Source organism: Misgurnus anguillicaudatus, chromosome 1, assembly GCF_027580225.2.
Source record: "Misgurnus anguillicaudatus chromosome 1, ASM2758022v2, whole genome shotgun sequence".
Classification (NCBI taxonomy): domain Eukaryota; kingdom Metazoa; phylum Chordata; class Actinopteri; order Cypriniformes; family Cobitidae; genus Misgurnus; species Misgurnus anguillicaudatus.
This window is the reverse complement of record NC_073337.2, coordinates 21067626-21092369: the sequence shown is the minus strand read 5'-3', so window position 1 is coordinate 21092369 and position 24744 is coordinate 21067626. Positions and strand designations below refer to the sequence as shown.

The 24744-nt window shown below is 39.9% G+C and overlaps 1 protein-coding gene across 6 annotated transcripts in view; it reads right to left on the bottom strand.

Annotated features, from left to right (window-relative positions):
* The window catches only part of bltp3b (bridge-like lipid transfer protein family member 3B), a 37800-nt gene that overhangs the window by 2246 nt on the left and 10810 nt on the right, over positions 1-24744 (bottom strand). The window contains exons 2-23 of one of the 6 annotated variants that reach the window (XM_055190000.2): positions 22466-22628; positions 19915-19953; positions 18751-18842; positions 18429-18618; positions 18099-18239; positions 17747-17917; positions 15448-15628; positions 15286-15369; positions 15057-15203; positions 14302-14427; positions 14103-14212; positions 13685-13826; positions 13407-13600; positions 11753-13128; positions 10442-10522; positions 9974-10122; positions 7142-7284; positions 5467-5617; positions 5343-5381; positions 1026-1282; positions 843-948; positions 504-664 (exon numbers count right to left, since the gene is read on the bottom strand). In XM_055190000.2, coding sequence (XP_055045975.2) covers positions 504-664; positions 843-948; positions 1026-1282; positions 5343-5381; positions 5467-5617; positions 7142-7284; positions 9974-10122; positions 10442-10522; positions 11753-13128; positions 13407-13600; positions 13685-13826; positions 14103-14212; positions 14302-14427; positions 15057-15203; positions 15286-15369; positions 15448-15628; positions 17747-17917; positions 18099-18239; positions 18429-18618; positions 18751-18842; positions 19915-19953; positions 22466-22628 — 4243 coding nt within the window. The remainder of the gene's footprint in view (positions 1-503; positions 665-842; positions 949-1025; positions 1283-5342; positions 5382-5466; positions 5618-7141; positions 7285-9973; positions 10123-10441; positions 10523-11752; positions 13129-13406; positions 13601-13684; positions 13827-14102; positions 14213-14301; positions 14428-15056; positions 15204-15285; positions 15370-15447; positions 15629-17746; positions 17918-18098; positions 18240-18428; positions 18619-18750; positions 18843-19914; positions 19954-22465; positions 22629-24744) is intronic. The other 5 variants (XM_055190001.2, XM_055190002.2, XM_055190003.2 and 2 more) reach the window with 5 other exon arrangements.

Genomic DNA, 24744 nt, shown 5'->3' with positions numbered 1-24744 from the left:
CGATTTTCTATGCAGATATGGCTATGAACTATACTCTCATTCTGCCGTAATAATCACGGACGTTGCTGCCGTAACATGGCTACAGCAGGCGTAGTGACTGAAAAAAGTCCCCTGCTATTGAAAGTTACCAAGGGAACTATTTTCAGGCGTAATATAATTGCGCCTGCTGCAGCCATGTTACGACAGCAAAGTCTGTGAATGAGAGTATAGTTCCCAACCATATCTGCCTAGAAAATCCCGTCGTTCTTTGTACACGATGTAACTACAGAAGAGTCAAGTTTTAAATAAGAAAAATATCAAAACTCTTTGGTTATTTTTTAGCACGATGCTAATGGTCTAATCAAATTCAATGGATTATGCTAAGCTATGCTTAAAGTGCTAACGCCAGACCCGGAGATCAGCTGAATGGATTCCAAAACGGTAAAAATCAAATATGGTTTGGCATCATGTAAAAGTAACATTGTAATAATAATCCACATAACACTGAATTTTTTTATATGTACCTGTTCTCTATTTGAGGGGGTGGGGATTGTGGGTGACAGAGGTGCAGTCTGAGTGGCTTTCGGCTCACTGGCCACACCTATGGGAAGTTCAGGGACAGAACTGAGCCTGCTGTCATTCACAGGCCCCGCCTTTTGAAGCTTTGAGTCCGGGGCACGCTCAGCTGTCCAATGGGAGAGAGGGGAAGGGTGCATTTACAACGTGCACTTAATTTTTATTTGAAAATAATTAAAAATACAGGTACTGTGAGAGCATTAAGGTAGAAAAAGTGCATGCATGTGCTTAAAGGAAAATAATATAAAGGGAAAATACTAAGATGATGTAAGGAACATAAATATAACCTTCTCCAATGCTGAATGAACCGTCGTCTTGACGATGGACGAGGAGATCATTAATATGCAGTGCAATGGGCGTGGCCTCTGATGCGTTGTCACGTGGACCATCATCCTGAATCAAAGCCACATATTAGCACAAGTATGCCTAGCATAAAAATGCATATGCAGCATAAAAATGTATGCCGGTACCTTTAGGTTTATGTGCGTATCTTTGATAGTGATCTCCATGGGCAGGACCTGGGAGGCGGAGTCATCTTCAAGGAAGAAGGCGAGGTTTCGTAGTGATGTCATGAGAAAGTCAGCACTCAAGGCCTGGACTCGGCACTGCAGGAAGCCATTCTGTTCAGCGAGCGGAGAGTGAACTGCTGCTCCCGGACCGCTCTCCAGCCTCACCTGCACCTCGGGAACTAACAGCACCGTGTTGGGATCTGACCGTGAACCGGAACCTACAGAAGAAAGAGACGATCTGAGACTTCAGAAAACGTTTTTGGCAGGAGTATTAAAATCCAATCACAAGAGGAATGTTGTTTTTACACGACTGGTGATCAGATTTCAAGAGGAAGGTCTCTTAATTTCAAAACTACATGCATGACTCACAAATACACTTGAATTTTAAATAAAGCAACACAATCCTGGTGGTGCGAGTAGAAATTACAGATATTTTAGTGGATTGCATGTATTAGGTGAGCAGCTTGTGCTGCTTCTCTTAATCCATTGATTCATTGCAGCCTATGAGTAAAAGGTTTGTGTTGCATTGCTCTCAACTATTACACTGACTTCACACACTAATGAAGACCCACATGATGGAAACTTATTGCACAGCCTTGCAATAATCTTTGTGCAACAACAAACTACAACGCGTGAATGCGAACACAGTCATGCAGGAAACCACGGGATCACTAATGAGTGGAAGTCAAGGGCCCACTGAACAGAGACTGTATAAGCAGACAGCAAGCAGGACACAGGAGACGGGTACCGGTCTAAAAATAGATAAATCCAAAACATTGAAACGAAGCATTTAAATTATGCATTGGATCCAAAATGTCAGCGCAACAATGCCTGTGGTAATGAACGGAAATCTCATTGAAATTCATTGCAATTTTTTTCCTACAGCAGAGGGCAGAAAGGAGACATCAATTGCAATCTGAGCAGTGCAGTTCGGTGGTCCCACAGGGTCTTGAGAAGTCCACGTTATCTTTTGTATTTCTTCAGACTGAGTGCATGTACTTTAGAGATCTTATATATAGCAAAAACTTGCATCTGACATGTTTTATTGCAAATGAGCATTTTTATCAGGCTTTTATGTTTAGGTTTGTAGCAACTCATAATGTAATAACTGCACATAATGTAATAAGTATTACATTATTATTGTAATGAAATGTTCATAGTTTAATAGTTTTCTCAAAACGTAAAAAAATATTGAGCTCATAAAGTACCAAAAATATTGTTATAACTGTAATAATTTAAAAAATTGCAAACTTATTAGTGGTGCTTGCATTTATGCAATATTATTATACATCATAGAGATATGAGGGTGGGCTTATTTCACTAAGAATAATCATTGATGGATGCCAATTCTCTCCCTAGCAACCTTTTAGTGAGATCTATATCTCTGCATCAAAAGAGACATGTGGGTGGTCTCGTTTCCTTTGTGGCTTGGACTGTAATAATTGGCGGATGCCAATTCACGTTCTAGCAACACACTAGCAACCACCAACCAACTGCATAGCAACACACTAGCAACCACCAACCAACTGCATAGCAACACACTAGCAACCACCAACCAACTGCATAGTAACACCCAAGCAACAACATAGCACATACCAGCCTAGCAACCACCTCAGGTACCATAGCAACCATTTAGCAGGACCTATATCTCTAAATCAGAACATGTGTGTGCACCCTTTTTACTAGTGTTAGCAAACAGAACGTCCACTTCACATTTTCTTCAAAAAAAGGGTACATTACTTTTTCTTTATAAATAAGCCAAGACGCAACTAAATCTTTTATTTCCCACCTGCATAACACATTAAAAAATTTGAAAACATTTAAAAAATGTATGACAAAAAAATAAACCTGCGAAATTAAAAGTGAGACTTTGAGGATTTGGGAAAAGAAACTATAAGGAAATTTGTGGCCAACCAGCAAACCAGACAAAATCCAACAGTATGGTAGCGATGTAACATTTATTTATATTGAAAAATAATTACTATATTGTAAACATTGTTTTAAATTATTTGTTGGTATTACAATATGAAGTGCAATAATAACCTGCCACTCTGTTTTCATAATGTAATACATTTCTTATACAATAACCTATTACATTAAGTGAAAAGATATATTACATTATGAGCTCAAAATTATTACATTAGGGACATTATTACATTTCATTCAAATAATAATAATGTGATACTTCATACATCATGAGCATTTATTACACTATGAGTTGCAACAAGGTTCAGTAAATGTTATTAGTCAGTAACTGAAATGCCTTATTTAAAAAAAAAGGCACTTTAGTCATTTTACTGGTACTTGACTGACTTTTGCTGCAAAACCCTCTAAGTGCATGCAAGTTTATTCTAAAAAAATCCACTTCTTTGGACAAAAATATTGTAAACAGTAGCAAAATCACAAATTTTTCAACTAGAAACATTGCAAATAATGAAAACTCAAAAGGAAAAAAGAAAAATCTAAACCACACATTAGGGGGCACTGTGATGTGTGTGGCTGCCACTTTTGTGTTATGGGGATTTTCCATTGCATAGTACCCCACGGTTTAGTTTAGTTTGGGTCGGGTCAGCTCACCTCACTTTGGCGTGGTTAGCTTTTCCATCAAGTTTAGTAACACTTCGCAGTGGGAGGGATTATAGGCGTGTCGTTATATTTGCGCTGCCTACTGCTGTGACATCATACAAGTGAGAGCGTCGTTGTACATTCCCATACATTTATTTATTTCTCAGTCCGCCACAAAATTAAAATTGGCCACCACAAATAGATGTTTGCACATCGCGTTTATCACTACATCAGTCTCACATGACATTTAAGCATATAATGCTGATGTGCTCGTCGCGAATGTCTGAAAAAAACTGGTATGGTGTCCCTGATTCTCAACCTGTTGATGTTTTTCATCGCTAAAAGGGAGTTTGGGAACTTATAGCAGAGCACAGATGACAACATGTTTTCTCAAGACAGCGTAAGCTAGCACTAAGGTAAAGCTAGTCTTTTACATTATAGCGATGACGCTGGTAGTGACGATTCTCTCAGACCAATCACTGATTTACAGTGTTTTCGTGTCACGTTTGGTATTAGCTCGGGTCGCTTGGAACCCCAACCGAAGTGGTACGAGATAAAGTATCGGGTACTACTAACGTGCATTTAAAAAAGCAACACTCGTTAAACAAACTCATTCAAAATATTCTTTATTATCATGAAAATACCTAAAACAATTTGAAGAACAGCGATATAAGTAAGTCACATATATATTAGCAGAAAGTTGAAAAATGTTGCATTTACTTCACACAAATGCTGCCGTGTCCTCTGTTGCCATGGGAACGTTATGAAGTGACGTGATTATGTGACGTGAACATCATTGCAGCTTTTGTAAATTTCCACAGTTTTTGCAAGTTCCGCAATTTTCGCAAATTCCCGCACTTCCATCGCATAAATTGAATAAATATCCCGCATATTCCATCGCATTTTTTAAGAAACCGTGCTGCAAAATCGAGGATTTTTGCCCGCAACAATCACAAATAAACTCCGCGTTTTCCTGGAAGGACTGATTAGAGATCATGATCACGACTGTATTTGTCATTCCTGCATGAACTTCCTGATAAATCCATTAACAGTTCTGAAAAAAACTAGCAAATGCAGCGACTTTCACTGCAGAGTTGCACGGAGAGAAATAAAGTGAAAACTAAAAATGGAGGAAGCCTAAAGATGGACCCCAAAACAGAAGCTAGAAGAATCAGGGTGAAACCAAGTGTGGAAAAGCTCAGAGATTAATCCTCTAAGAAAAGAGAGAGACTGTACAATTTCAGAAACGGGCCAGATACACGAGTGTGTGTTCAAAGTCTCCTGAACCAGCAGTTCTGGTAAAGCGGGACCCAGTGGGCTGTGACAGCTGAGAAACGACAGCGTGAAAAGAGAGCAGCTAAAGGTGGAAATGGAGAGATAGTGAGCCGGGGCCAGCGGAGCAGAAAAAGATTCACTGCGGTAAATACACACCAATATGTACACAAACTTATGTAACAGTACGGCATAAATGGCACTATTGAAAGTCATGGTGCATTTGCACCAAAGTGTCAAGTACCCGAGGATGGTCAACAGAGAATCACATCGATTGCATGTAAAATGTTAAAGCGTGACAAACAAAGTATATACCTAAAAGCAGAGGAAACTAGGGAGTGCTCACACACACAACTTCAACTCGTGTGCTCACAACCACACACAGACATGCCCACAAACACACACATTATGCAAACGTATAAAAACACACACTAGAAATACCTTCACTGCTCTGATTGGCTGTTGTCGAAGGGACTAAACCTGAAGAAATGTGCACAGTGAATATTTTATTTCAGGTGTGATAGCACCACACACACACACACACACACACGTCAATCAGTCTTACCTAGGCTGCGGTTGCTAAGATACTGCCGCAAACTGACATTGCCGAGCTGATTGGGTCTGATGCGTCCCACCTCGAGAGCTACAGCTGTGTCATCACCCATCAGATCCAGAGAGCAACAGACCGAATGAACCTTCAGAACAAGAACCGACACCTGCAAACAAAACATACACAATAGGTTGATCATCATATAGTTGCTTAATTCTGTTTATAATTAAGCATTTCCATTTTCAGAACTTTTAGAGAATGTATTTAATGCAATCTGTTTATATTTTCCTAAACCCTGATGACATCATAAGGGAAATAAACATGTGGTAATGGAAGTGACAAATAAGGACACGTTTTTGGAGATGATATCAAAAGCACAAACCATAAGGAAGAATACCCAACAAATTTTCGTGTGCGCATTTATGAGGTAGATACAACGTTATGGATGTGACATTTTTGCATTATGGATGTGGTAATTTTGAAAGCTCCATTCACCCAGCTATGTTGAAAAATCATTTGGAAAACTTGCACAGAGACCTCGCATTGGTATTTAAGCCACTAAATATTGACATCTGGAATATCAGTGTGGCTAAAAACATTTGTGGCCACAAAACCAAAAGCCATAAGGGTCAATTTTGTGAAACTGATATTTATACATAATCTGAATGCTGAATAAATAAAGCTTTCCATTGATGCATTGACGAGTTATCTTGTCAAATAAGAGAAAACGTTTCCATGCCAATGACGCTTCCCTGATGAGTTTTTAGGGTAATCTATAATTCCGCCATTATCCACTAGATGGCGCTCTTACCCAGTTTATGAAAAACTGAAGCATTAGCCAATTTAATAAAATTTAAAACTCTGTTTTGATAATCTTTTCTGATCTGATCTCTAACAAAAGTCCTTTACAAAAATGCAATTATTTCAGCTTTTTGCTCAAAATTTGGTGTTTTTGAAGAAACCGACCCAGGATTTCCCTCAGCACTTTGCAGTTCAGGCGGCCCGCCTAGGCTGGGAAACCCTACCACATTAACTACGTCGTCCAAAAAAAAGGTTAACTTGTAAGCCAGTTGATAAAACATCTCGGAGAATAGCCCGGACGCGCTTCACAACGCGAGCGAATCAGAGGGTGGAAATTGTTTTTGAGAAAATCACTTTTAAATTTTAAAAAGTCCAAATTACATCCTTAGCAACACATTACTAATGATAAATACATTTTTAAACATTTACGGTACGGAAATGTACAATATATCTTTATGGAACATGATCTTTACTTAATATCATAATGATTTTTGGCATAAAATGTATTGTTGGCTATTGCTACAAATATACCTGTGCTACTTATGACTGGTTTTGTAGTCCAGGGTTACATTTGATAAAAACTTTATTTTTTTCATGGTGAGACTGATATTTGCATGGAATAGCTAATTTTATTTAATGATTGGTGATGAGAGATATATCAATCAAACCAATTTTCTGGATATGTAGCCATTTTAAGACTGTATGCATCAATTTGCTTCCAGTATCTGTGCCTGGTTGGTAAGTTGACAGATGTGGCTGTTCCACCAACTGTCTGATCCAAAATCAACAAACAGCTGCGGAGATAAATGACACTAGCCTTAAACCAGAAACCAGGGGTATAATGTTACTGCATAAGCAAAACTGTGAAATAATGGAGAAAGTTTATTACAAGGTCTTTTGTGGGTTCATCGATGCTCTGAGAAGCAGCGCTGATGGCATCAGGTGACTGGGCTTCATCTGCCAGAATCACACTGGCTCCTTCTGAATTTTGTTCACTCAGAGTCTCTTTAAATCCAGAGATTGATACGTCATCTATGACAAAATACACACAAGCACAATGTTTAGTTAGAGATAGACATTGTTTATTAAAAACTCGGAGACTAAAGGAAGGAAGGATGCAAGCGCAACAAGATTCCATTTGCTAACATTTGTTAAAAATAACAATACTTCTACTTCTACCATTTATTAATATCAGTTAATGTTCATATTAAAATGTACTCATATTTTAAAATTTGTAAAATGTAATTGTTAACATTGGTTAATGCATAGTTAACTAAGATTGTTAACTTAATTGATATTAATAAACAAAGATGAATAAATTCTGTTCAAATATATTGCTCATTGTTAGCTGATGCATTAATTAATGTTACCATATAGACATACACAAACATTGCGAATTATAATTTGTCCATCACTGATGTAAAGACGACATAATGCAAAAGAAATCATATGTGATTGGTCAAGATTTTTAAAGGTGTCCTATTAAAATGCAGGTCCTATACTAAAGAAATGTAAGGGAATGGATTTCTGGTTGGGAAACAAAGGGAGCTTCACTAATTGGACAAAACAGAAATAACACAAGCTGGTACTATACAGCCACCTTGTGGTCAAACACCAAACACATCTGGAACATCTTGACATTCAGAAACTTGACAAAATTAAAGACATCTTAAGATTTTACTCTTGGGTCAAGCAGTTTACTCAACTTTAACTATTTTATCTGAAATATACAATAAGGTTGCATTTGCTAACATTATTAAATGCATTACTTTGTTAATATTAGTTAAAGCTGACATAACACAAGACGTTTTTGCCAATCTAATGTTAATCTTGCTTATATATAGAGTAGTATTTCATCATTCATATGTCCAAAGAGTCTTTCATTTAGTCAGATTTATAAAAGAAAAAACAGCCTTTCCGATTTTTGGCGTAAAAGGTCGAACACTTGATGGCGTGCAGTACGCGCAGCTTCGGATACTACTTTTGGATTTACAGCCGACATAGATGGAAATCAAACTTTAAAAAAACTTTTTTTTAAATAACCAGCCTTATATTATAAATATGATCCAGAATCGGATACTTAGTAATGGACAAACAGGAACAATAGCAGCAACGATTACACCTGGACGTCTCTATCAGGTAATTAATCCTTGCTTGTTTAAAAAGCAACATAATCTAGTTTTTAACTGCATTTGCCCGTTTTAAAAGGTGTAAATGCTGTAAATGCAGTACAAAGTGCTGTTGTTGGTGTTGTTTACATTACATGCATGTATGCGCAATTGCAAACAAAACACGTGAGATTTTGAATTACTTACGCCTGTGGTTGTGACTCCTAAACGGGGTCTTTTTAAAGTTTTGACCGCTCCAATAATTGTAAAAAAGTGGAAATCCGGCGTCAAACTGAGCCTTGTTTGTAAAGCAGTCCTCTCCGAAATACAGCCAGGGAACAAACACACTCATTCGCAATTACGTTGCTGTAGGGGAAAAACGAACTGCATCCACTGTTGTCTTAAGACAGGGAAAGACAGGTTTTCTTCTCTTTACATCCAAAAAACACACTGCTTTTGTCGAACTATCTTGCTAAAACAAAGTTGTTGCGTGCTGTGCAGTGATACTGGTGACTTCTACTCGACGGAGTAATGCTAATGCGCGTTTGCGCTCTCCCTTGACGTGCAGGGCAGGCGTGCTTTTCTGGGGGTAAAGGCCCATTAAAAGGAATATGGGGTCAATCAGTAACGGATACCCCCATTTGAAAAAAACTTTCCGAAACTTGTAGGAAAAAGGAGGTGCGAATTTGACTCAAAAATGCTCTTTTACAAGCTCAACTGCTTTTTTGACACTTTGCTTATGTTTAGCATGAGGACTACAACTCTTAAACTGTGTTAATAAGTCAGAATGCATGAAATAGCATTAAACCTCCCCTTTAATGCCAATACAATGGTTCATGTTAGTTCATCTTGCATTAACAAATGTCAACAGTGACAACGTTTGATTTTAAATACGTGTTAGTAAATGTTGAAATTAACATGAACTAAGATTAATAAATGCCGTAAAAGTATTGCTCATTGTTAGTTTTTGTTAGCTAATGCATTAACTAATGTTAACAAATAAACCTTATTGAACTAAGATTAATAAATGCCGTAGAAGTATTGCTCATTGTTAGTTTTTGTTAGCTAATGCATTTACTAATGTTAACAAATAAACCTTATTGAACTGTATTACCCCCCCAAAAAATGTAAATAATTATGCAACTTAATCCAAGTAGCTTTCTGAGTTCATTCAACCATAAAAACGTGTTTGTTAAAAAATTAAAAACTATTATTTTTATTTGATTTCCTATATCATTTTATTACGTGCATACTCCACTACTCCAACTGTTCAAACGGTTTGTGTTGAACGCATATTTATGTCATGCACACAAACCTTATGGTGACAATAAACAAACATAATTCATTAAAAAACAACTCTAAATACAACTGATATTTAAGAGAAAAAAACAAAAGCATACATAAAGCCCATAAAAAATACATTAAAAAAAACACTAAAGCACTAATGTTTTTAATAATATCAACCACATATGCTGCAATGCATGCTGGAAACTTTTATGTCCTTGTTTAATATATCCAAGTTCAATTAACAAAATAAATTTTGTAAGCAAAAATTTACTCCTACTAAAAAACAATCATTGTACAAGTTACTTTTACAGTATAAAAAGGTGTACCTCTCTCGAGCAGACTGTATGTGTCACAGTCCTCCATCAAGTAGCTGTCTATGGAAACATCATCCAGAGACTGTAGTGAGGGACTCTTCTTCATGTTCTTATAGGTGACCGAGAAACTCGACTGAGATTTGCCCTGCATCAAACGGCCACTGCAGAGTCCACACACAAACACATAGCAGAAAACAGTGAGTGTGAGATGTGGACTTATTAGTACATACTGTACTAGCAAAAGAACACAGTGAGAGAGATGTAAATGCCAAACACTGTCCTATTCTTTCAATGCTGGTGAAATTCAACACTGGCGGACTACAACTGTTCCCGAAAATGCAAATGTCCAAACATTAAGTTGACTTTAAAACACAACTAGGGACAAGCTAATGTGAAATGATCACAATCACAACACCAAAATATGCTCCACTGACATCTCACAGGCACGAATGGCACAGAATCCTAGAGAGGGTTTCTTACATGTTGGACATGGAATATAAGGAGGTGGACCTGCTGTGCGTGGAGGTTAAGAGGTCAGTGACCACAGATAAACTGCCTTTCCTTCAGGAGAGAGATTGAGACAGATACACACTCAGAAGTCACACTCAAAAAAATTGGAAACAAAAGGGGCTGTGCATTTGGTTATAACACCAAAAAAGCAAAATGATAAAACAAATATAGCATTTTCCTGTATTCGTTTTATATACAAATCTGAGCTGAATGTTCACTTTTTATTTTTTATTGTGTGTCTCTTTTTGGTATCCTTTTTATATCTGTGTTTTAATCCAAATTCAATAAACATAAATTACATTTTTATTGGTTTAAGGCAGGTCCAAACTAGTTCCTGGAGAACCGGTGTCCTACAGAGTTTAGCTGAAACTTCCCTCAACACACCTGCCAGAAAGTTTCTAGTCTGCCTAAAGGGGGTCGCACACTGGACACGCAGCTCAGCGCCGTTCTAAAAAAAACAGAACACATTGTTTTCTATTAGTATACGCACAACGGCGGCGTCTGTCCGCTGTGACTCAGGACACAGCTCAAATTCCTGTCGCGCCACTCACATAGTTTACCATTAAATTACATCATATGTGTCCCAAAACATTAGCAATTAACATTGGCTGCTAATGTACATTTTGCATTTTGAAGTAAGCGCTATCTGACCAAGCTTGCGCTATTTAATGTGCACTTCCGGTGTACAATACCTCCGAGTTGTCCTAGACGTGATGCGGTGCGGCGCTGCACTGCGCTTCTTGTCCGGTGCGGGGCCCCCTTAAGACCTTGATTAGCTGGATCAGGTGTGTTGGAAAAATCTCTGCACAGACACCGGCCCTCCAGGAGCAGGATTGGACACCCCGGTGTAAGCTGTCCCAAATTGTGGCTGATAAGAATAACCCCCAAATTTATTGGGCTGAAAAGCTCATCAGCCTTCCAGGGAGAAAGTGCTGTGCAACATTGCAAATATAGCAAAATTTGATACAGGGACTATCCTAAATGCAGCTCTTAACTTAATAATGGCTAAATGGTGATCCTTGTTTAGCAAAACTCTCACGTTACTAAAATCTACAACTACTCTCTTGCAATCCCATCTAAGGTCAACAAAAAGTCCAACTTGTCACTTTTAGTGCCCTTGGAAGTATCTTTGTGGCATCAAACCTGCACATAACATTCCCTCTTCAGAATATCAGGATGGACTGCAGTCTGCAACCCCACAGTTCTTTACCCATTTTAAAACATGATAACAGACCAAATGCGTTATCATTATTGAAAACAAAACAGGGAATGATGGCATACCTGGACATGGACTGAGGAAGCTTGCTTCCCTGACTCCTGTCATTCCATTCTCTGGAGGAAGTGTCGGAAAGAGGATCCACTACCGCACTTCCACCTTGTGAAGATTGTAAGGGTTCATAGTGTTGCCCTTTGGCTTCAGTTCTGCCCCCGTCCCCATTAAGAGTTCCTTCTTTTGAATCCTTTTTCTCCTCTGACCCCACCCTCCCTCCCGATGCTATGCTGCTCCTCTCATCCATAGACCCCTTTCTCAAAGCAGTCGAGGACGGAAGGAGAGGAGATGTATTAAGGGCGTGTGTGCCTGATTCTGTACCTGTACACAGTAGATGATCCACAGATCCTGGAGCTGAGGGTCTCTCAGATCCCTCGCCCCCCTCACTGCCTGCCTCAAGAGTGGCTCTGCTCTCTGACGGGGAAATATCAGAATTCAAGGGACTTACGCTTGAGTCCGGTTCAGGAATGGGCTTTAGGAGAAGAGCAACTTCTGCACTTTTCATGAGCACTCCTACGCAGGCACTAAGGGGTTGGCCTGGGCCCTGGTACTTGGAGCCGTACTGCTCCAGATCTTGTTGTAAAGTGCGCTGTAGTGATTTCACAGCATTTTGCAGTCTGAGCAGGAACACATACTGCCCGTGGCTCATTTGAGCACTCAGGTGCTTCTGAAGGTACACCAGCACCTGCAAGTCTACTTCACTTGCCGGGGAAGAGGAAGATGCTAGGGAGAGAGATGAAGAGTGGCTGCATAGGCCGTCAAGAGAGTGGGGTTTGTGGAGGCCGTTGCTCGGTGTGGGGCTAGGGGATGCATCAGTGCTGTAGAATTCCTTCAGGAGCTTCTTTCTCTGTAAACGAGTGGCAATCTCAGCTGACTCGCTTCGGGTCATCTTCCCTGACCCCACACCGGCTTTAAGCTTCTCGTAGTATTGGGCGCAACGGGCGGGCTTGCACACCCAAAGAGTGAGAGGGAAGGAGTCCACACAAGGTGTCGGCCGACCTTTCCCGCTACGGGAGCCTTCATAGTCTACCCAGAACTGAGAAAAGTGTATGGCCCATAAGTCAGTGGCCGCTGGTGTTTTGAGGGCTTTGGTAGAGAGAGAGGGTGAGGCGAGGCCCCGGTACACGTCATGAACACGTGTGTCCTGCTCATGTGCGTGGCGCTGGAAGACAGAGTGCAACACGGGGAATGAGTTTCCGGCACGAGGAAAAGAAGGAGATGAGGAGTTAAAGAAGGGTTGCTCTTTGAAGGCCTGCAAAAGGGATTCCAAACTTGACCGAGTGCAGCCGGAAGAATGTCGAGTGTTTGTGGCTACCATCTCTGAGGTTTGCACAGACAAGGAGCGAGGCTGGTCGGGTTGAGTCTTTTGATCTGCAGGGATCACCAGCTAGAGACACAACAGATTTATAGATTTATGGAAGATGACAAACATAGCAAATAATCTCACGATTTATCGTCCCAGCCCTTATAGTTACTGTATGTATATTATACTACATTTCTGTCAAGAGATCCTTCTAAAATTTAAACAATGCACCTTTAAATTGAGACAACAATTGCATTGTGAACATACAATGCCCAAAATGCTTTTCATGTCGGAAGCTTACTAGATTTTAAAACACCCTGCATTTCTGACAAAAGTGTGAAAGCTTATGTGTCATTTCACACCTTCAGCATGAGTCCATCCACTCTGATGTCGACATGCTCTTCTGGCTTCTGAGAGTCATTGAGTTTGTACAGCTCCATGAACTGATCCAGATTCTGCCGAAGGTCCAACGCAAACAGATTGAGCCAAATTAAACTGCGAGGGTCAAGAACCAGTTGCAGAGCGTTCAATTGCACGTACAGATTGGGACAAGGAACTGCAAGAAAGAGTTTGTTCAGAGCATTCAATTACAAATTCAATCTAGGTTAAGTAAATAAGAGTTTGAGGCAGGCTATCTTACTGGGATAGTCTTTGCCATCTGGAAAGTAGTACTCTGTGAACTCGGCGTGGATGGCGGGCATCTCTTGAGGGAGGTAGAGAGATTTCTTATTGCAGGAAATCATGCTTTGAGGACTGGAGCGTGGCTGGTCTGCTGTGGATACCTTTAATATAGCAGTACAATAGACTTTCTGAAGATAAACTTACGCAACAATACAGGCTGTACAGGTTTAGCAATTATAATCTACATTACATGACAAGAATGTTCAAAGTACAAAACAGCATTTGTGCAGTTTTGTTAATCCGTTCACAAGAAACTCACTTCAAGTTAACTTTCTAGTTTCAATACAACACGATCTAGTCCGTTAAGTCCAAGCATTAATTCAGCAGCGTGTGTCCCTGTATATGCCAAAGCCTCTGTGTGCCATTTCCACACTGACCTGATAGATGCTGAAATCCGCCATCCGCAGCACGATCGAACTTGACATGAGTTGCGTTTTGGGTGCAGGTGGGGGCGTGAAGGTACTGCTAGAGCTGGTGGAGATCTTACCTGTAAAAGACACATTCGCACACGCTCAGCCATCACAAGTACAACCTCAGCCATGTGTGTGTGGCACCTCAAACGCACACCAGAGGTACCTGTCTCCAGACACCAGCAGCAGTTGGCCGTGGGGGAGAGCGGCCACAAGCCATCTGGGCCTGAGTCCAGCTCCCTAACCATTATCCCTCCACCACCCAGTGCGTCTAAGACAATCGACTGATGGACTGAGACCACAGAACCCATTGCGCAAAACCTCTCAAACTAGGACAGGTGTTGCCTGCTGCCAGTACACACACACTTAAAACACATTCGGAGGACTTAAAACAATAAAAGCCACGATAACAGATGTTCGCATACATTAGCAGCAGTGATCTACCGTGACACTTTAGCTAAAGGCCCTTATACAAAGATTTTGCAACACTCTCAGGGGTCACAGAAAAATGCCGTAGCGATGGCAACCATAGTGACAGCTTTACACAGCATGGCCATGGACTGTCCACTGTGCCCATCTGTGCTGAAATTACACAACTTTCCATGCTATTTTTATCTGTTATGTTTACAAAGTATTATTCTGGTACAATGAGTATCCAATGAATAGCAAATCACTAGACTAATACAGTAGCTTCCTGTCTAAGTGGGCAGTGGACCAGACTTGCCATTATTAGTCAAAAATCTGGCTATACTCCACTACAGCAACCATAGCATTGAAAACTTGATATACCTGTGTCATCTAAAAGTGCCCTCCAGCCTTTGTAAAAAGAGCCCTTACAATAAAGTGTCACACATATTAATGATGGATACATAAATGGTGGCGCACCTTCTAAATGACATGCAACTGTATGGAAGGTCTTACCATGCTGTGGGGAGCTCTGGGATTGGCCGCTGACAGCGTTTTTAAGCATGTCCACGTTTGTCTTAAACTCATCCAGGAGAGCGCGAGCCCAGGTCTCACGGGCCTTTGTGGCTTCCCCATAATGCATCCAATGCAGACAGCTCTCACCTGATGACAGAGAGACACGGCATCACCTTACCTGAAATCTTCCTGGTTATCAAAGAAAGTATCTAATGTTTTTAAAGCCTACCAGCTTTGTGGAAGGGGTAGTAGTCTACTGTTATGGAACTGAAGGACAACTGCATGGCCCCACCATCAAATCTTTTATTAATTCCTGAAGAGCGGAAAACATTTTTTGCAGACACACTCACTTTGGTGGTAACAGTATGTAAAAGGTGTGGGCATGTGGTACCTCTGTCCTTGGCATTGGTGTCGTCGCAGATGTGCAGGTCAAGGTGCGTGATCTGAAGGTGGTGAGATGTCTCCCGAACGTCATAGTCACTGAACAGCCGAGCCATAGAGGCGCTTTGATCTGCTGCGGCTGAAGTCTGCTGTGTGCGCACCTGCTGGGCTGAAGGGGGCGCTGGTGTTACCTAAAACACAAATGGTGAAATTAAGCATGCGGCGATACTAATTTGTTTATTTAGAATGACATTTACCGATACTGATGGATACCAAAAGTTTTGCTTTTACTCATTGTTAAATTATTATGTTATGAAATCCTAAAAGTGCAGAGAGTACAAATTACAATTCAGAACAATCACACAGTGGCTATGTTAACATGCACAAAGTTGTGTCAATCCGACTGAATTTAATCCAATTGCAGGTTACGACAATACAGTTTACATGTCCCCTTAACATTGCAATCGGATTAAAATGTTTGACATGTACATTCTATATAATTCAATCCAAACGTTTGCGCAAACGTACAGCCAGGGTTGCCAGATTTGCGGAACAAAACCAGCCCAATAGACATTCAAAACTAGCCCCAAAGCATCCCAATGACTATTAACAGCCCAAATACTAATAACTAATAAACAAAATCCTTTCATCTTTAACCCGCAGAAACAGTTTTAAAGTAGCCCAAAACTCCGCCAAAAACAGGGGACTTGACAACCCAATGTTTTGTCGAGTTCACGGTTATCTTTTGATAAATGCACAACGTCAAAATTTAGTTCAAGAACGTTTTTCTAAAAAAGTTTTCAGATGTAGGCAAAGAAAGCACACTTTTCGAAAGGCACAATGCTATTTTATTGCATTATGTAATGTTATGAAAGTACAAATGAACGCTGCAGAATGTACAGCTTAAAGGTCACGTTCTTCCTGATCCCATTTTTTAAACCCTAGTTAGTGTGTAATGTTGCTATAATAATAGCATAAATAATACCTGTAAAATGATAAAGCTCAAAGTTTACTGCCAGGTGACATATTTTCTTTAACAAAATTCTCCATTCAAAGCCTACAGTCCTCTACTTCCTGCTTTAATGACGTCATTAGAACAGTTTGTTGACTAAACTCCGCATCTGCAAGTGACGTGTTATACACAAAGGTCGCAGGTGTTGCATTCCTTGACACCTTCTTAAAAGTAAAAGCACAAACAGCAGTGTTTCACACCCCGCCACACGCATTAGACAGCAGATCCAAATGTGTGAGTTTGTGGGGCGGACGTGCACGCTAAATGTGGCGGTTGTAGCTTTGTATGCGGCAAAGGATGATGGCGGAAAAGACTGTAGAAATACGGGAGAATCCTGGCAAAAACAGGAGGGTTGACAGATATTTGTTTCTGTGACGAGAATCATGTGATATGTAAATAGGAGGTAAATATAACATGTACGTGAACTTAAGCACAATTCTTCAAGGTATTTTTGCATCCGATTGAGAAAAAAACTAAGATTCATGCATTTACATCTCACTTTTCTCCTGATGATCAGATCAAAGATCAGACTACACCGCCACTTTCAATATGATGGACCTCAATCGTATTAATTAAAGTGTTTACATAAAGGTTTTTCAATCTGATTAAGCCATCAATATGATTACAACTAGATTATTTGGATGCATGTAAACATGCTCAGTATGAGTTCTGATGCGTTTTCCCACCACTTTTAATTGCCAAGACATAATCTGTGTCCTGATTATCTTCGGTTTTAAAACCTCCGATAGAGAAAAAATAACTTTAAAAGGTGGGGTGCATGATCTCTGTATTTGAAATCACCTAAACAAACACACCTACCCCAATAGAATTTGGACCTTCATTTGATAGACCCGCCCCACACCTGTCGGTTAGTAGACACGCCCCTTACTGGGTGACTACAAGTGTGTTTTGGTACTCGGCCCGACTCCCTTTTCCAAAGTGTTTTTCAAAAATCATGCACCCCGCCTTTAATCTGCCAATACCGACTACAGGCCGGTGCATACCTAGTTGAAATCGACCTAGAGCAAATTCGACGATTCTCTATTATGGCATGGTTTAGGATGTTTTGTGATGATGTTTTTTAGCAATAGAGGTAAAAAAAAAAATGACAGAAAGACAAAGTCATTGTGAAAACAGAAAAGAAGTATTTTGGTTAGACATAAATATAGTGACGAAGTAAGAAAAAAGAAATGAAGTAAAGCTAAAAGTGGAAATTTAAAACAGGATGTGTGAAGATCTGCAACAGGTGTCAGAGTTGTGAAAGAGGAAAAAGATGCCCTCGCATACACCCACAAACCTGTGTGGTGTCAGGGGCCATGCTTTTCCTCTGTGCAGCTGATTTCTCCATGACTTCGCTGAGGGACTTGGCATACTGCACCATGGCCTTGAGCTGAGAGTCGGTCAGAACCCACAGCAGGTCATCCAGGATCAGAATCAGCTTGGAGGCCACAACATTACAATCTTTCATCTAACCAAAACACAAAACTTAAACTGTTAATCTAATGAATTAAGGTATGCATACTCAATGTCTTAAAATCACCATATTGCAAGCCATTTAACAAAAGCACGGTGTAGGATACACTCGACGCAAAAGTATAAACTGGACTTAAGAAGTCATGATAGTCGATGACATCTGTATATGTCCTTACCCTTCTCTTTAAAGTGACTCTGATCTTTGATTGGTTGGTGATGAGGCGTATAGGGGCGCTGACGACCTCATGTTCTGCACTCTGGATGGCGTCCGCTTCGATCCTGATCATCTGCCAGCTGACTTCCTTAAATGTCAGAATCTGAAACGCATCACTCGGTTACCATGGAAACCAACCTTTCACCCCCACCATAAAACTATAGAGTTATATTCACACATAAACATTTAAATGTATGCATTTGGCAGATGCCATATGTGTTCCCTGGGTTCGAACCCATGACCTTTTGTGAGGTCGCAATGCTCTGCCACTGAGCTATAATTTTGTACGTACCTCTCCACGAGTGGGGTCCAGGATCCGCGTGTATCGTAGGTCAGCGGTGGACCAGCTGGTGTTGACGCTGTAGACCTGGAGCTGCGAGAGCTCAAAGGAGGCGTTGAAGGCTTTGGCGCTGATCCGAATCACTATGGAGTTTATTGAAAGAGAGATGCCCTCCACTACTTTCTCTGCAAAACCATATTCACTGAAAAAGAGAGAAAGAGAGAGAGAAGGTCAGTCGAAACAGAAAAGAGATTTAAAAAATGCTACAATAAGAAGTTGTAGTGAAACAGCATAAGGCGAGGAGGATCCAAAAAGCCAATCATCTGAAACTGACCTTTGACCCGAGGCTGTTGCTATGGGTGACGGACCATTGGGAGGGCGGGGCTCATCACAGGTGCTCATCTCCATGATAACTTTATCCAAAGACTGAAAGACATGATTTACATCAATACATGCATCAACCTGAATTCACAGCCGTGACTTATGTTGATAGTTACCATGTCTGAAATGATTATTCATTAAAATATGACACAAAATACAAATATAGAATAAGTTTATATATTTTTCTTTTTTTAAATAACAGTTTTAAAGGAACACTGTCTTTTTTTAAATAGGCTCATTTTTCAGCTCCCCTAGAGTTAAACATTTTATTTTTACCGTTTTGGAATCCATTCAGCTGATCTCCGGGCTTGGCGGTACCACTTTTAGCATAGCTTAGCATAATCCATTGAATCTGATTAGACCATTAGCATTGCGCTAAAAAATAATCAAAGAGTTTCCTATTTAAAACTTGACTCTTCTGTAGTTACATCGTGTACTAAGGCAGACGGAAAATTAAAAGTTGGGATTTTCTAGGCTGATATGACTATACTCTCATTCTGGCATAATAATCAAGGACTTTGCTGCTGTAACATGGCTGCAGGAGGCGTAGTGATATTACGCACTGCCCGAAAATAGTCCCCTTGGTTACTTTCAATAGCAGGGGACTATTTTCAGGTGCTGCGTAGCATCATTGCGCCTCCTGCAGCCATGTTACCACAGCAAAGTCCTTGATTATTATGCCAGAATGAGAGTATAGTTCCTAGTCATATATGCCTAGAAAATTTCAACTTTAATTTTCCGTCGGTCTTAGTACACGATGTAACTACAGAAGAGTCAAGTCTTAAATAAGAAAAATATCGAAACACTTTGGTTATTTTTTAGCGCAATGCTAATGATCTAATCAGATTCAATTAATTATGCTAAGCTATGCTAAAAATGGTACCGCCAGACCGCCAGATATTTGAAACCTTGCGTACATTGTACACAGAGGTCGCACATGCACGTACAGTAGTATGTAGGCCACGATAATCCGATAGTGGAAATAAATGCTTTTATCTGCAAATACCGATTTTAGGCCGATATTCTGGTGCATCTCTAGTAATTACCCTTGCGTACGAAAGGTGCTTTAAAAATAAACTACACAAACGAACATGTTTTTATGCTTTGCAATGCTTACCAGAGTGATTGGATGTGCCTTCAGTTTGGTCCATGGGATCTGACACACAAACAGGAAAGAAAATTCAAATGCAACACTGTAACACAAATCTCAGGTCTCTTTTACTCTAAGCAAAAACAAGAAAAGCTAAAGAAAGTCTGCAGTATAGAGGAAGGTATGATATATGTCTAAGGGTCGGTTTCTCAGACAGGGCTTATCCTAGACACAGACTAATAATCTTGCATTGACATATCTAAATATATATCAGTGCTGTTGTTTTGTCTTAAAGGAAAACACCACCATTTTCCAATATTTTACTATGTTTTTATCTCAACTTAGATGAATTAATACATACCTATTTTTTTTTTAATGCATGCACTTTTAATCTTTGTACAGCGCTTTGTGAATGTGTTAGCATTTAGCCTAGCCCCATTCGTTCCTATGGCTCCAAACAAAAGTTTTATTTTGTGCCACCATACTTACTCGTGTAATTACTCATGTAACAGTCTTTAAATAAGGAAAACATGTAAGTGTTTGATGGCTTCTAAATTCATCCCTGTTTTGAGCCATAGAAATGAATGGGACTAGGCTAAATGCTAACACATTCATGAGGCGCTGTACAAAGATTAAAAGTGCACGCATTGAAAAAAGATAGGGATGTATCAATTTACTAAATTGAGGTAAGAACATAGTAAAATATTAAAACCCGGTGGCGTTTCCCTTTAAGATGCACACCTGTAATGCTTTTTGCAAGGTTTGCTGTAAAAACTATTTAAACGTCCTAATATAACTAAGGTCTAGCCCTGGATTAATCTAAACCGCCCCTAAATGTCTAATTTGAATTCTGAGAGAGTTTTCTTAGCTATACTTTGCCAAATTTGAAAAAGTGTTTAATTTATTAAGATAATACTGAAAATATGGTTTATAAAAAAAATCTAATAATGCTTGTGTGTGTGTGTGTGTGTGTGTGCGCGCTCGTGCGTGTGTGGCGTTTTTTCCAGACTGCGTCAAGAATGTTCAGAGACACCTGGAGTACAGCCAGATGAAAAATACTGTGTTCCTAAAAGAGTAATGAGATGTGGGGAAAATGAAAGTAGAGAGTAAGAAGTGCTTGTGTATTGGTTTGGCTACATTTTTGAAGATGTCTTCGCAAATATAGGACCCTGTCGGTTAAAACAGGCCAAAGTGACATAATCTACTGATGAGATTAGAAGGAAGGAAAGAGAAAAGAAAGGGAAAGTTTCAAAGTCCTTGACATTGTTTTCCCACTGCTCTCTGATTTAAAAGCTGGATCTTCTGGTGAAGTTCACCACAATCTATCCTTGACCCCTTTCAGTGTCTCCGACTCTCCGTCACTCATTACATAGGCGTGAGCTTCTTTCGACCAATCAGCTTGCAGCACAGGGGCCACGCTGACCCTCTGCGCAGCTGCAGCTATCATGTTTAATCGATAAACACAATGACTTCCATTGAGGATTCATTAGACAGTTATGTGCAAAGGAATGGAGGCCGGCCAATAACGACTGGGGATAACGGCACCTGACTAATAAAAAACTGATAAAAACTGACAGAATGAAAGATGGGACATCTACAGATGCCAGAAAGAGTAAGATCGGAAAATATATCATCTCCAGATACAGTGTTTGTGTAGCTGTTCATGTAGTTTTTCCTAAAACCAATGCAGAATTTATAAATGTCAGGCATGACTCAAAGCAGCCAATGTCCAGTCAGTGTCAAAAATACTGCAAAAATAACATGGTGTCATCTACTTTCTATGGTAAGTGTGGTCAGCATGTTGTCACAAATTCCCTTTTCTGAATCGAGGGCTTGCTTACCCATTTTCACTATAAACTCGCCCTAGTTGCTTTAAAGGATTAGTCAATTTTCAAAAAACCAGATAATTTACTCACCACCATGTCATCCAAAATGTTGATGTCTTTCTTTGTTCAGTAGAGAAGAAATTGTGTTTTTTGAGGAAAACATTTCACTGTTAAGTTTTGGGGTCCATTAAAGTCCATTAAAATAAAAAACCCTGGAATGTTTTCCTCAAAAAACACAATTTCTTCTCTACTGAACAAAGAAAGACATCAACATTTTGGATGACATGGTGGTAAGTAAATTATCTTGATTTTTTTAAGAAAATGGACTTATCTTTTAAGACAACTTAATAAAATCTACACTTTTAAAGGAACTCATTTTAAAGGAAGGTCAATTTTAATTTTGTGGCTGACTGAGAAATAAATGAATGTATGGGTATGTACAACAAAGCTCTCACTTGTATGATGTCACAGCAGCAGGTAACGCAAATATAACAACACGCCTATAATCCCTCCCACTGCGAAGTGTTACTAAACTCGATAGAAAAGTTAACCAAGCCAAAGTGAGGTGAGCTGACCCGACCTGACCCAAACCGTGGGGTACTATGCAATGGAAAAGCACCATAAATTGGTCGGCTAGTGTGCAAACTCAGATGCAGCCCAACCTAGAGAGCCGTGCTGAATTATCTTGGCACCATATCCTGTAATCATGATGTCAGTGGAGCTCAAATTGATGATGACGGAGCATCTCTTACCCGGATGGTGGCCTTATTACAGAAGACTTTATTAATGGCGAGCCAGGTGGGCAGATCCAACATGTTCTGCAGAACCTCTTCATCCAGCTCCAGGTTGGTGAGTTGGCCCTCCCCTTTAAGAGTACTCAGATTAATCTTATCTGGGGAGAGGTTCTTAGCAAACCTGGAGAAGAAAGAGATTGAGGGAAAAAAAATCAATGACATCAGTATGGAAAAAGGCAAAAAGCCATTATGAAGATGTTTCACTTGAATGTAATCAGCTTTGCAACTAAGCAGGCCGGTGAGCTGTCATGTTTCATTTCATGTGTCATTGTTCCATGTATATGCATGCCTGGATGTTTCCATACATCCATTTTTGGAAAAAGCATTACACATGTCCCCAAAGGCAAGTAACATCTAGGGTGAATACATTTGTTTCGGTAAATTGAACTGCCAGAGAGTGTGTCAAAGCACCTTGACCCAGACCAAACAGCAAAGCACAAGCTCCATGACCATGACCTCCTGTTTTTGAGCTGTTGGTTCATGATGGTTCATTTAGTTAATGTTTAAAAGTGTCCCCATAAGGGCAATGCACTCACCGCAGAGACCAATAAATAACTGTCCGTTCGATATCATTTCCTTCTGCCATTTAAGCTTGGCCGGTTAATAACTAGTCAGGATGCAAAGAAGCTAAGCCAAGGTGAATGCTGATAGGCCAGAATCGGCCGAAATGACGTTTGTGTAATGACTGTCCTAAAGTCCCTGTTTTCCATAAAGACAATGTTTAAACACAATAACACTCACAATTGCAGTTTAAAGTGCACTTATTTCATTGCTAAAAAAGGTTATTTTGTATATTTTGTACAATACAATTCGTTTGCGTCGTTTATGGTTAAAAAAACATTATTTTTCACATACCGTACATTTTTGTAGCTCCGTATTTCGCTCTCTTCATGAAACGCACGGATTTGAAAAGCGCCGTGTCCCTGATTGGCCAGCTAATCTCTACGTTGTGATTGGGCTAAATACCTCTGACGTCAGCTGAAAATGTGACGCTCCTTACCATGTTTGAAAGATTCGGTCACAATGCATTGCTAACAGGAGTTAACTTACAGGCTGTGAGTCCGAAGCGGGAGGAATTATGTTAATGTCGGTCTTGTCTACATCACCAATCCCAGGAAGTAAACTGTTGCCTACAATCCGTGTGTTTGTTGTAGTCCAAGAAAAGAGATTTACGTTGGAGACGATAACTCGCGTCATCGTTTAAATAGGGGTTTGTACCTTTTGCATATTGTTAACATGTACTAATACACACACACACACACACCAAAGGAAATGTAAAAAAATCATTTTTTACATTTCTTTAAGTTAAAAATTGAAGGTGAAAAAATGTAAAAGACTTAGTAGAACCTAAAGTATTTAAACTTTTTTAACTTAAATTTTTCACTTACAGTGAAAGTTTCACTAACACTTACACATTTTTAGGCAATGAATGAGTGTGCATTGTATGTTCACCATTGAACCATCTGATGTCACTTGGCACCTGACTGATCTCTTCACTTTGGTGATGGAGCATTCTGGGGACTGATATCTGATATCAGACACTGAAGGTAGGCTGTATCGAAATGAATATTTAACCGTTCACAGAGCAAGACTACGAGATGTGAAGGCCTTGACAAGTTTACTGGCACATCTAAGCATGTTTGCATGTTTTCACACTCCCTGCGTCATATTTTTTATTGTTTCACACGTTGGGTGATGAACAAGCCCGTGCAGGGTTCTTACAACATTTGCGTTTTAATAATTAACAACACCAGAGGTCTGGCTCTTTCAGGGAAAAGAAAAATTAGGATAATTTGTTATCTATTTTAATACAACCATCTGTTCCCTTATACAGCTTACATCAGGGCAAAGGCATGGGAAGTGAAAAGTTGTGTGAAGCAAATTAATTACATCCAATGTTATGAAGAGCAGATATTTGGTCCAGTTAGATTGCACTATAGCAGGGGCTTCCAAAGAAATAACATTGGGGTACGATTTTTAGTGGAGCAGCTTTTGTCACTTGTTGCTAGGGGTGTGTGATATGACGATATTTGATTGTGAACGATTAAAATGTCTCCACGATCCACTTTTTCGGAAACATTGTTGTATCGTGATCCATACCTACATCAAGTACTCGACAAGGCACACGCTACATGAAGGCGGGCATACCTTTTTCCGCGTTCGGCTCGTACGCGTTCGCAGAGCTTTCAAAGTATACTTAGCACAGATGGCCGTGTTCGACACACACTTTAAAGTGA